The sequence below is a fragment of the Pantherophis guttatus genome, chromosome 4 (assembly GCF_059756535.1).
Source record: "Pantherophis guttatus breed Tessera chromosome 4, ASM5975653v1, whole genome shotgun sequence".
NCBI classification, from domain to species: Eukaryota; Metazoa; Chordata; class Lepidosauria; order Squamata; family Colubridae; genus Pantherophis; species Pantherophis guttatus.
Window position 1 is genome coordinate 115,748,669 of NC_142066.1, and position 14,155 is coordinate 115,762,823.

Below are 14,155 nucleotides of genomic sequence, written 5' to 3' on the forward strand. Positions count from 1 at the left end.
TCCCATCATATTTCCTGGTTAGGGGGGGAATCTTTGGTTTCTTACGTCTGCGGGGGGGGGCTGCAAGGCTGGGGGTCCCTGGCCTGCTGCATCCCTCACTTGAGCTCCAGAAGCCTGAGATGTTCTTTCCTCAGCTTCCTCTTCCTCTCCCCCACAGGCTGTCTCTTCTGGCTCCCCCTGGGGCCGTCTCCTCCCTTCTCCACAGGGAATCCATAAAACTCACGGCTTTTCCAGCTTTCTTCGACATCACGGAGAAGTTGCAACGCCTGTGCCAACATGAGGCTTTCCTTTTGCTCTTGTAGCCACACTGCCTCTCTCTTACGGGGTATGGAGCTGGTTACTCCCTGGGGCGGTGTCCCCCAGGTCCGGCAGCCTTCCTACTCCTTTCGACCATCTAGCCTCCTCCGGTTCCTCTCTCAGCCGAAGCTTTTCCAACCATTCGGCAGCCTCTTTCTCTGCTTGGAATGAAGTTATCGTAGAACCCGATGCTCCCATCTGGTCTTCTTCACCCTCCTGGTCTGACATAATCTGGATTTCAGTCCCCTCGGTGGTTATCTGGGATGACTGGAGTCAGTTTCAGCTTAATATCAGGTGTGCTTCCTTCAAAGTCCAGGAAAGAATAATCCAAACTCCATTATTTATAGAGTAATATACTTTTACTAGAAAATGAAGTGAACGCAACCAAGGAAAAGCTGAAACTAAAGCAATAGGCGCGAAAATTGCATATAGAAAGCATCCTCTCCTATTGTCCATCGTCAATCATCCAATCCAAAGGTCTTCCAGAGGTCAGGTGGAAGCACGTCTGGCATCGTCATCAATCAGGAACGCGATGATGGTTGACCCGATCGCCACTTCAGAGATTAGGTTTCGTTTCTTCAAAAATCCTCCAGCACGCTTCCCCCCCGCATGCTTTCTAACTCTCCCCCTCCCATTCCTTATGGCAGCCAAAGCAGTAAAAGCGGAGGCTGACAATATCTCTGACAGTTACTACTATTGAGCAAGGTACCACATATACTGTACCTATGTATTTTGTTTTTCTTGCCTAAATGTAGAAACTTACTTTTTTCACCATTGAATTTCATTTTGTTAGATAGCGCCTAATGTTCAAGTTTGTCAAGATCCTTCTGTATCTTAATCCTATCTTCTGGAGTATTGGCTACTCCTGCCAGCTTGGTGTCATCTGCAAATTTGATGAGTTCCCCATCTATCCCCTCACCCAAGTCATTGATGAAGATGTTAAAGAGTATTGGGCCTAAAATAGAACCTTGGGGTACTTCATTGCATACCTCCCTCCATCTAGATGCAGTTCCATGATGCATTTAGCCATGCACAAAATATTTTTAATTTTTTTTTAATGTTTCTCCCTTTTTTAGAAGTCTCCTCAGTGATAGTTCTACCATGACTGGGTAGAAGCTACCAGGAGCAAAAAGGAAGATTAAATCTAAATAATCATAATAACAATAAATTGTAGTAGGAGCACTGTAATAATATTAATCTGTGAGCATGCTAGGCATATGTGTAGATAAAGATCTGTGATAGCAAACAGCAAAATGATACAGCTTCTGCAAAGACCAAACATAGACAGTTGTATTGTACCAAAGCTTGAGGGCCTAAGTACCAACAATATTTAGTCCTGCCCTGGGTCATGAGGGAAAAGGATGACACCCTTTAGAAATGACTCATTCCCCAGCGGCTCTCAGCCATTAAAAACCTGGCAAGAAAGCAGAGGTTTGTTTGGCAGCAAGACACTACAGAGCTGTAATAACCAAGGCAGTGAATTTCTGCTTTGATTTTGCTAACTGCCAAAGCATCCACTGTACTTAGGGCCAAGAGAGGGACTCCATGGCTTTGAAGCCTGCTGACTGGTTTTGTAATGGTTGAAGTCTAACCCATCCTATATAGTGTTCCCTATATGAAATGGTTCATTGTTACATTGTGATGGGGCAATTCTCAGCATATCTATTATTCTTCATCGACCTTTCTATAAATTGGGGTTCTACCAATTTCTCTCCTTCTCTAGGTAAGGCTTATGTCTTGTGTTACGTTACCGTTTGAAGCCAAACAATCCTTTACCTATTGTGTGTGTGGAAAATAATTGTTTGAGTTAGACCCCATGTGTAAAGCATTACTTAGTGCTTGTTTGCATACTTGCTAATGAAAAATAACAAATTGGTGATGCTTATGTGCCTATGGGTAATGCAAAGAACAAAGCAAATTGCACTCTGTTTGTTTGTTTGCTGTTGCTGCTGGGATGTAAATGACCTGGACTCATTATTGCCCTAATGTTGTTTAACACACCATGAAATGCTCTGAAAGTCAGAAGCAGGATTCCCCCTCCCCTGTGTGTCCTTGGCCCATCTGGTGTAAATGAAGAGCTTCTTGCTGTATTTTAGCTGTCATTTGTACAATCCAAAGCAGAATTGCCCATGCTAGTTGAGCTGAGATTTTTGTATTGCTTGAATACTCTTTTGTCTGGAAAGAGGTAATTGTTCTCTTTCAGCTAATATGCAGGAGGCCATTCATCCAGGGAATCTCCAACAAAACTAAATGGATTATTCCTGTTGATCTGATTCATCAGCTGCCACATGGAAGGTTTTGGAGCATGGAAAAAAATTTGTTTCTCCTCTTTAAACAAGATTATTTATCCTTTCAGCAAGAACTGAAAATTGATCCTTCATTCCTTTTCTTTTGAGATATCAATTTCTTTTCCAGTTTTGCTGAATTTGCAAAAACAATCTAACCCATTAATAAACAGTCATTATGAAATAGACTCAATTATAACATTTAATTCTAATTGTTTAATTTCTCTTTCCTAGGGGGTTCACGTACAGGCAGATTACATCCCCTTGTTGAACTCTCTTGCGGTATATGGATGGCAGCTGACCTGTGTGCTTCCCACTCCAATTGTAAAGACAAAGAGGTATGGTCAACAGACAGTCTTTCCTTAAGTCTAAGAGTCAGTTATAAAAATTGTCATTGATTTTAACAATAGGGATCTTCTTTGGGAGCTTTTGAACAGCCTGCACAGAAGCTGCCTATATAACAATAGAGCATGAAGTGTTCAGCCCTTTCTCTTTTTGTGCCGATAATCTTGCAGTGCAAGTAGAAAGCAGTCTTTGGCAAGCACAGGGGAGACTATGCAAGCTGCAGATGTAAGTCCTATCAATTATCTGAGACATTATTGTTTAATTTTATTTCTCTGATGAAAGAGTGGATGAGGGCATTCCTCCTTGCTGGCTCATATCCCAGATTGTCTTTCATGTAGGAATGATATTCACCTGCATAACATCTCACACTTTCTCAAAGTGTCTTTAATCTCCAGACACAGGGATCTTTTTGGAGGCAGCTGTGGAAAGCTACAGGGGAAAGCAGGAAAATTTCATCCCATGAATATAAATTATTGTCATAGAATTCAAAGATATAAAAGCCGCATAGCTTCCACACCATTTGCTGCTACTATCCCTTGTATGTCAGCCATTTATCTTAGTTCCTTTGCAGAAGTCTTCATATTTAAACTTCATTAACACTAGATTTAGTGTGCCAGGGTATTAAACCACATCTTGAAGCCAAAAACAAACACAATTCCCCTGCCTCTCTAAAAAGTACTTAATTTTTACTTGTATCTTTAAAATGGTAGTCAAGATATAATGTAGGATTAGTGAGGCTCTCAATTAGCCCTCTTTAGTATGCCTTGAATTGCTGTCCCCAACACTTTATCCCAGTTGTATTGATCATGGATGTTAGATCCTGCAGTCTAAAACATCTGGAACGGAGCAAAGATGGGACTGCTTTAGATTGCACCTGTCAATACAATGCAAATACTTAATTCCCACCCTCATTCCCTTAAAGATAGTGCTTGAGCACCACATATAGAGTTGTTCTATTTTTCATAGAAAATGGCTAGGCAATGGTAGCTTGGCTTATCAATTTGAATTCATTTATCAACATGGATTATTGCCGATTTCATTCATTTTTACATTCTCTTTTCTGTTACTTCATTTGAAGTGTTGCTGTTTCTAACCACTCTGAGGGAGGGGAGCAATTACATTAGGATTGAAGCACCCACAATTGTATTTATTTAAGTATTAGGATTGCAGCATCCATAAAGGGATCCCACTTCTTACTGTCAGGGAAATAATGCACTAACATATAAGGCAGATGGGCTTTCTTTGGTTTTTTGTCCACTAGCAACAACAAAACTATTTCCTACAATTCAGCTGCCCAAGCTCCATTCAGATTTCATTTCACTATCAATTGAAAGGTTCCATTCAGATATCAATGAACTTTTTCAATATGAAACTATTTAATCAGATGTTCAAAAGCTAGTAATTGTCACATAATATGTTTATGATTTCCATAAACTAATTAACTACTGAATGGCTGTAGATGATTGTCTCAGTATTTGCAAGTATCTTTGCAGCTATCGAATAAGCCACTCAATTAAAGCATAATCCTGAATGGTTAATTAAAAGGGCCAACAAATTTAAGAAAGAAATTACCTCAAATGTCTTAATGGGTGGTAGCACTTATCCTGTATTGCCTGGGCTTAAAAATTAAACAACATGCCTGGTTAATATTTGAATAGAAGGCCTCTATTGAATACCTAGGCTGTAAACCAGACTGAGAAATTGAAAAGATGTCTTGGAAGAAGGCACTGATATAAAACACTTCTGTAACAGAATCAAAAACAAAACAAAGCACCTGTCTGTATATGTCCGTTAGTCATCAGAGGTTGACTTTGATTGAAAGAAGACTTTATTTTAATAGATGCATGTAGTATAAGGGAAAAAAATTGAGGTTGAGTTGGAGGTTCCCTAATGTTGGTCCAGTTTAGCGTTGACCTCATGCCTGTTCCAGGTTAGGGTTGTAGTTAGTGCTACAGAGCCTGTGTGATGGGTGGGAGTGGGGAAACCAGTTTCAAATCTGCATCAACGATGGAAGCTCACTGGGTGGCTTTGATGTATGATAGAGAGTTTCTCAGCCCTACCCGCCTCATATTTTCAGGGGAAATGGGAGGAAGGAGCATTTGTACTCTGCCTTGAGTTTCTGGAAGGTACAAATCTGAAAAATAAATTATATTCCAGACAATTACATAAGTATTCTGTGTGTATCAGTCCACTGCCCATACCTCTTAATTGATGGGATATGTGCAACAGTATGTTGGAATGTGAAAAAGCCTCTAATTAGAAAAATCTGTCATTAAAGAAATGAAAAATACTTTATTAGATTCAAATATGTTTTTCTTTTCTCCTTTTAGGCAAAAACAACAAACTCCAATTAGCCCTTAAACATAAACTAATTTATTATAGTGCACATGTTTTGGCCTTTAAAGTGTCATCTTTAAAGAGCTGAGGTGGCGCAGTGGTTAGAGTGCAGCACTGCATACTACTTCAGCTGACTGCTAGCTGTAGTTCGGCAGTTCAAATCTTACTGGCTCAAGGTTGACTCAGCCTTCCATCCTTCCGAGGTTGGTAAAATGAGGATCCAGATTGTTGGGGGCAATATGCTGACTCTGTAAACCCCTTAGAGAGGGCTGGAAAAGCACTATGAAGCAGTATATAAGTCTAAGTGCTATTGCTATCTTGTGTTTTATATAGTCTTATAGAAGTCCTTTAAGCCTTCTCTGATGTATGAAGATCCTAGTTTTGTTTTGCATTTGTGAACCAAAGAATGTTTGAGGAGATCTTTAAAACAAGACCTATAGAATTTGGACTGAATACAATCAAAATATGTAAGACCATTTTTAAAACGCAAATCTTCTCTTGGAATAAAGGCGATAATAATATATATGACTATATTTTTGGATGGGGTTGGAAGTTGGATAGTGCTACTTGAGACTTCAATTAAAGAAACAGTGAATTAAGATACAATCTGTACAGTCTGAGTTTTGTCAGAAAGTTAATACAATAGGTATTTTCTTTCCTTAGATTCACAACAGCATGAGGATACCTATTATAAGGACTACACATTTTAAGAAATGTTTATTGATTAAATGTATATTTTTCCATTCAAAACATTTTAATAGCTAAAAAAAGTTATGTGGTGCCCATTAAGGTCCTCTTACACCTTCTGTCAAATCTTCTGTCATCAAAGATGGTCTACTTCAAGTTATATCATGCTGAAAGAAAGTTCAGAAGAAGCTTATGGACAATTAACTAGTACCAATCCCAGTGACTTAGCCTGGTGAAGGACTTAGTATGTGTATGTTTTAAAGCTAATTTTAGTGGATCGTCCTTAATTTTAAAGGGCAACATGGAGATATGGAAAACATTCTCAGGCTAGTGTTTTTAATTTTTATTTTGTAGAGATGGAAAACTAGCCACAAAGCAGATTGTCTTTCTTCAGAGACCTTTCCTGCCCCAGAAAAACAAGAGGAAGCAACCTAAGGTATATAGCCTTACACTGTTTGGTGTATTTGTCTTGCCAAAGCTTGCATATTTTAATTGAATTTAATTGAGTAACTTATATTTTAATAAGCAGCATGTCTGTTGCTTATTTAACTTTGCTGTTATTTTCAATTATGGCTCAGTTATCAAAGCTAACAGACAGCAATAAAATATATAGAAGATAAAAGAAGTGGAAGCAAGGACAAGGAACTTATGGCTCAACAACTTTTAGATGGAGTAACACACCACTCCTCTTAATCAGTTCAGTCAGCCTTGAGGAATGCTACGAATTATAATTTAACAGTAGTTGGAATATGGCTTGCTTCCTTTCCATCTCTCCAATGAGTTATTACTCTCCCTTCCTTTTGCCTTTACATATTTAAAGCCTGGGCTTTACTTTGGCTAATTAAAAGGAAATACATGTCAAAGGTAATGTCACGAAGTAAGATGTTTCAGTTTATGATCTTTATTACCCAGGAAAATAAAAAGAACCAAAATAGCAAGTGTTACTTGGTAAGGGTATGCTCATGTTCACAGATAATAGTTTGAGACTTCACTTTGAGACTTTGGAATGGCACATTTAATTACAAAGAGAAGCACATATTGTCTAATTAGATCTGGAATGAGCTTATTTAAAATGGGAGACTTGTCCTCTTGTCGACCATAAGAGAAATTTAAAAGCCTATATAGTGTTTTTGATTATGTCAAAATGCTATAGAATGCAGCACAGTTTATAACAGGAACCTATGCTTTTTCAACAACTATTATTTAAAATACTTTTAATTTGACATAATTTGATTAAATTTGGACTGACAATAACTTAGTAACTCAGTATGGAAGAGCTATTGTAATTTTAGTTTGGTTGAAAACTGGTTGTGCAAAGGGAACTGTGATGTCTTTTCCTTAATGCAGTGAAGCAGGCTTGCACTCAGGCACATAGAACATAAAAATCAGCATATTGAAATTATTATTTTTTCTGTCTCATGGCTTTTATTGTTTTATCAATGTATAAAACACAAAGAAGAATAAAAATAGGAAATTAAGGTAAAGAGAGGCGGGAAAGAAAATATGAGGTACAAGAGAAAAAAGAAATAGGCGTTGATTTCCAACTCTTTTTAGCACAGTACAAGATAACAACATTATAGGTGGTCTTCAACTTACGACCACAATTTAGCCTAAAATTTCTGTTTTAAGTGAGAAATGTGTTAAGTTAGTTTTGCTCCATTTTATTATCTTTTTTGCCACAGTTGTTAAGTGAAAGGCTGCAACTGATAAGTTAGCAACCCAATTGTTAAGTGAATCTGGCTTCCCCATTGACTTTGCTTGTCAGAAGGTTGTAAAAGGTGATCACGTGACCTTGGGAAACAGCAACGGTCACAAATATGAATCAGTTGCCAAGCATCTGAATTTTGATCACATGACCATGGGAATGCTGCAAAGATCATAACTGAAAAATGGTCATAAGTCACATTATTCAGGACTGCTGTATTTTGAATGGTCACTAAATGAACTTGTAAATCAAGGATTACCTGTACAGCTTCAACTTTTTACTTTTACACATTAGTATATAACTAGACATTTCTATAACAATAAATCTATCTAATCAGCAAAACCAAAGTCAAAGTTTCATTTATTTTTCATCACAAGCACAAAATCCAGAAGTGATATCCAAATAAAAAACATATTTAAATATATTCTCCTCTTTGAATAAAACAGTCAGTTTAACCATTTCTGTTTTATCTTCCTTGCTGTGAAAATACTATGTATTTCTATTTGCACTTAATAATCTTTATAAACTATCACAATTTATATTAACAAAATTCATTTATTGTTTCAGATTCTTTAACCTTAAAAGGGAAAATACTTTTTCCATCCATTTTAAAAGACTAAAATTAGCTTTAAGAACATTTCTAAACATCAAAACATTCTAATACATCTTTTTAAAACTTCCTCTTAACATATATACTTTAAAGTTCATTTTCGGACTAATAAAATTCCAACTAACTCATTAAATTTAGATTATTCCCTCCAAGTTACAATCATAGAATAATTCATAGAATATTTTTTTCTTGTATACATCCTTTTTACTTTTATAAACTTTTCTTTAAGGTAATACACCTTTTTCTTTTAAATTTTTCTTAACATAGATACATACTTACTTAAGCATTTAAGCATTATATATAAGGGAAAAAATACATTTTCAAACTTTAAGACTTTCTTTCAATTTTAAATATCAAACAATAAAAATTCATCCTAATTCTAATTGACTCATTAAGTTTAAGTCATTCCTTCCAGCTTGTCTTTATGGAATAAAATCTCTGGAATATTTGTCAAGTAGTTATAAACTTCTTTTTTTCTCAAAGATTTCTCAACCTTGTTAATGTCCATTAAAAAAATGTCCTAAACTTGTCCTTTTAAAAGTTGCAGATTTTCTTAAAAGTCTTCTTTCAATTCTTTTGGGAGGTTTATATTTAAACCATCATAATAAAAAGTGGTGTCAGTTTTATATTCCAAAATTGCAGTTGAGTCCTCTGCATTGTCAGCTACGTGTGAAATTTTAGTGGTTTGGTAACTTTCTACACATATTGCATCTTTGAAGTAGTTTGTGAAGTTTTTTTAAACATCCTTGGAGCATAGCTGATTTATGAACTGATGGATTTTATTTAAAGATTTTTCAAATACATCTCTAATAATTTGCTCCTCCATTTTCTTAACTCCCTCTTTAATCAAAGAGTAGCTTTTTTGAAGTCACGTAAGAATTGCTGGCCAATTAGGAATCATAAAAATCGGAAAGTTTAGCCACTCATAGCAAAACAGACCAAGCTACAAATTACTAAAAATAATAAACTAGAACTGCCCTTATATTTCTTTTGTTTAAAAAAAATACTCCACACTTCCTTATTTTAGTTTGCCTTCAGCAGCCTTCTTCCTTCCTCAACAATGAAAAAAATCCCCAAATGGTGCAGATCTTCAAAAAGGAATAACAGACTGTGGCTAAAGAGAGGCTCTTTTAGCTTAATAAAAATTAATAGTCCTTAAAAATTATTAAGAAATGAAAGACACAACTTATTGTTCATTTGAAAAATAAATTCCAAAATGGCTGCTTCTTCAACAATGAGCTGATTGCATCTCCGACCTCCAGCTTTCAGCATGCAGGCTGCTTTGAAGCACAGCTCCTGAAGCTGCTTGCAGACCTTTGCTGTATCGGAGGATCGTGAGGGATAATTCTAGGACTTTCCTTAGCTAAAGGAAAGCTTTCCTTAGCTCCTTCCCTAACTAAAAGAATGTCAGTTCCTTCTGTTGGTAAGTTGAAAAAGCTACAGTCTAGGGAAAAAACCTTTCAAAGATCATTTCCTGGGCGAGTCATCAGTTGGCCATCTTTTCACCAGAAGTCAGCATATTCATTTCACAAAGATAATATTATGATTGCAATAGTGGGCACATGGCATAGCGGAACTAAGCAACATTCATTTATATTGCTAATAGAGAGGAGCCAACCATACTGTGACACAAAGAGAAAGAAAGAAATATTTAGCATACCAAGCCATTAGGAGTAGTTTAAAGAAGTTGCATTCCATCCTTAACAGCATTGATATCAAGTTGATTTAGTTCTCCAGATCATTAGTATACTCTGAATTAAGAGGGCAAAATCAGTTCCTGAAATCTAAATATTTTATTCACTGCTCCTTTCTTTCCCATCAGTCATGACCTTCACCCCATTACTGGATCCCTGTATCTAAAAGTACCAGGTATAGGCCCCAGATTCTTGTATCTTTTTGCTGCCATTTAGTGGTCATATGGATTTTTGCATCCAAGATTTGGTAGCATTCTAAGTCTATACTGTACTCTCCCCTTCTGGCTCTGATTTTACTCTGAACTGATAAATCATTTGTATGCTCTGGCCACAGTAGAATTAACTTTTTTCATCATCATGTGAATTTATTTAAAGAAGAAAATCTAGAGACAGACTGTCTGTATGTTCCTTTTGGATGGACAGAAATTTGAAGGAAAACTCTTAGTAAAATTGTGATGCTGCAAGGTGATAGCTGAATACACGTCAGCATTTCTGTCAGAATAAAGAGATAGGATGTGAAAGGGATCAAACTGAACAAGTTAGCTGCATGAATTAGGAAAGTGTTCAGATGGCATGAAGATGACCCAGTTTAGTTAACCTATAATGGTAGCGGTGTGGAGGAATTCAGACTGCTAGTCTCACCCTTAATTGTTTTGGAAGCTAGGAGTGTTCTTTGGGGAGCTTAATTAGCCAGAATTTGTCAGCTAAGGAATTGTTGGAAAGCAATTCTATTAACTTGGTTGTGTTTAAACAGACAAACAAACAAACCATCAAACATACGCCTATTCCCATTCGTTGGAAAGACTCTATGGCTGGATAAAAATGTCAAACCCAGTCTAAACCTCTGAACCATTATTACAGTTCGTCACACAGTCAGCCAGATGTTCATACTGGATTTGGCATTTTTATCCACCTATCAAATCCTTCCCAAGTACCTGGGATAGGCAGATGTTGATGTTTAACGGTATTAGGGATATTGTTTCAAAGATGTAAGCTGTTCCAAGTAAAGCTGCCTTTTGCAATTAACTGATATTGAATTTTTGACAATGCCAATGTGATGTGCCAGTAGTTTTGGGATGGCACCCAAGGCATTTATTGGTACTACCTTTGCTTTCTTTTGTCAAGTCATTCTATGTCTATTTGCAGATTATTATAATAGTTGTTATAATAAAAAAATAATTGGAGTCCTTATACCTAAAGAACTCCTACAATATCACAAAATATTGAATTTATCAAACTCGAATAAAGTAATTTTACAAAAAAGCACCCTGCTTCAACTGCCTTTATTCTTAGATGTTACCATAATCATTCTTAGGACCCTAATTAGGACTTGAATTATTAAGTTTCCACTAGTCTTAGATCATGCATCTAACTATAGATTACTCCCACATAATACATTGAGGTTGAAAGAAATTAAAAGAAAAAAATACATTGAAGTTGAAAAATAATAATTGCAGTTGAAAGTTTATAGCATAAACCAGCCAGACGGCACCTGGGTAGCACTTAAGAAATTTGCGCATTGACAAAATTTCCATCTGTCAATTACAAAAAGCCACAATGCTTGGATCTACAGATGTACTACGCTGATACATTATGACATTCTAGGTTCTTGGGAATAATTCAATGCAAATGAAGTCCAACACCAGCTAGAGAATTGACAGCTGTGATTTCATATTGCTGCCTATAATAATACATCTTACGGAATTTTTTTTTCCACTGCCATTTTTTCTTATTTTGCACTTGCCAATGTGTAATATTTTTCAAGAAATTGAGTACCTTACTTCATTGTTCAAACTGAACCACACAAGAAGATAAAATACACAAGCATTCATCAGATGGTAGATGCAATATCTAATGCATTTTTGTTTTGTTTACTATTGGTTAAGTCTTTGCAAGGTTTCAGACTCAATCCTGAAATAGTACTTTAGAGCACAGAATCCTGGAAAGATGCAGCTGCTGTAACAAGTTGCCAATTGGCTCTGTGTTTCTGCTTTTGCATATTCCTGAAGATCTTGTCAGAATCAAATCTGAAGCACTCTAAAGCCTTCCTTTTGCATAAGGCTTCCTGTTTTCATCTATTAAGAAAACATTCTAACTACAGTGAAATGTTTTAGTTTGTGAACTAAACACATTCTTTTAAGGAAAAAAATAATTTGCTGGGGCCACTAAATCATGATTAACACATTTTAAAAATACAGCTGATAAAAGGCTGTTGACATTGGGAAATTACTTTTTTTTTCCTTGAGAAGCTTAAAGATGTATCTGTAGAACCGTATCTAATACTCAAAGTAATGCCCTTTTTTTAAAAATCACTTCTATTTAAAAACCAAGAATGAGAAGATTGTCTTGTCTTAACATAGTCTTTTAAAATTAAATTAATGTTAAGCTGGCAATTGAGTATTTCTCCTGATGCCTCCTTTTCTTCTTTTTCAAGTATAACCTGTATTATTATATCTGTTTTTAGTTTCATTGGAGATTCTCTAAGCAAAACCAACCCCAGAAGCAAGAGAAGAAACCTCTGAAGGCAAAACTAAGTGCCGGAGCCCAACAGCAGCAGACAGAAGAAATGCAGGAGTCAGAAGCTACAAATAGAAAAAATTCAGAAGCACAGTTCTCCACAAATGATTTACAATTCCCAGTAATTTCATATCGGCAGCTGGCTTGTGCTGAAGAGAGGACTGTTGAGCACTGTCCTATGCCTTCTTACGACAATGAAATGTCTGCAGAAACATGGGATGCAAGACAGAGTGGTGATGAAGACATAGCAGGCTTCTGTTTGAGTCAGAAAGGCACACATGAAAACTCTGAAAGTCAGATGTTTCAAGAGTACTGCACCACAGCGGATGATGGGATGTGTGAGGCAGAAGCAGCAGAAACTGGCTGGATCCCTGAAGTATCAGCTGATTGAGAGGGTCAAATATTTGTCAAAGTAAAGGACTCATTTTGATTATCACAATTAAACATAACTCTACAGTAGACTTTGTTTGATAATGTTGAATTTTTATAGGTACATAGAAGAAATGTTAGCACGGCTGTATCTTCACGTTACAGTAGATGCAAACTTATTCAGCCTTTTTTGCTAATCATGGAATTCCAAGGACAAATTGCTTTTGAACCAAACAAGAACACTTTATGCTTAATATAATATTTTTAAATGAAGAATTGTTGATGTATGCCACTTTTTTATTCTCTTCCAGAGAATGGAGTTATGAGTTTAGAAGCTTTAAAGAACTGGTGATAATTAGGTTTTAAGTGGATCCATTTGTATTGTCTTTAGATTAAATAATCTTTTTCAGAATTTTGAAGCAATAATGGGGATTCATATTATATTTGAAAAGCCACTAGTGATGGAGAGGCAGAGCACACAAGGATTTTTATATACTTGTCCAATGTATCTGTTTACTATTTAATCACTTAATAATTCAGACTATAAAACAATGCTTATTTTTCAAAAAAGCACATTAAGTTGTATTAATTTAAAAAGGTTGTGCTTCTGTCATTTTCTTGTGTTGCAAAGAGGAGAATTCTTGTTCAGAATTTCACAGAATAATTGGTACCATAATGAAAGCCGCTATGGTCTTGAAATATATGGGTTAAGAAAACTAAATTTCCTACATAATGATTCCACAAAATGTGACACTTTTTTCATATTTTGCAAATATTAGCCTTTACAATAAAACTTGTGAAATTTGAATTTGTAAACCTCTAACTATACTTGAATTTAATTGTACATATTTGTAGTTGCTTCTCTTATTACTGATCCACTATTTGGTCACTGTTCAGATTTTGTAAAGTGTTTTGAAAATGCTGTTCTTATACAAATTGAAACTTGGAGACTATAAAAAATACTGTTTCTTTTCCCAGCTGGCTGATTCATGTTTGATAGTTCCCATTAGTTTTTCTGTAAAGTATTTTGATTCAATAAAACATGGTCTCTAGGTACACATCATGCATACTTAACCTGTTTTTTTTTTAACTGTCAGCTTAATGTACAAGAAACAGCAATTTGCAGAACATTTTATAATAAATGTGGAGTACTTCAAATGGACACATAAAACATAATGGAAGAATAGCTTAAAGCATTTCTTCAATGCACATAACAAGACATACTATCAGTTTAGTTCTCCATCCCCCCCAACAACTGAAGAATGCTTATTATTCTGGCTACAGCAGCTCAGCTAATTATTAAGAAATA

General features: G+C 35.9%; 1 protein-coding gene across 2 annotated transcripts in view; it reads left to right on the top strand.

Moving 5' to 3' along the window:
• RFTN1 (raftlin, lipid raft linker 1) overlaps positions 1–13,904 on the top strand; it is a 156,063-nt gene extending 142,159 nt beyond the window's left edge. For both annotated transcript variants that reach the window (XM_087892593.1, XM_034402668.3), the window contains 3 exons: positions 2,817–2,920; positions 6,306–6,387; positions 12,425–13,904. In XM_087892593.1, coding sequence (XP_087748719.1) covers positions 2,817–2,920; positions 6,306–6,387; positions 12,425–12,868 — 630 coding nt within the window. In that variant the 3' untranslated portion in view covers positions 12,869–13,904. The remainder of the gene's footprint in view (positions 1–2,816; positions 2,921–6,305; positions 6,388–12,424) is intronic.
• The last annotated feature ends 251 nt before the right edge of the window (positions 13,905–14,155 follow it).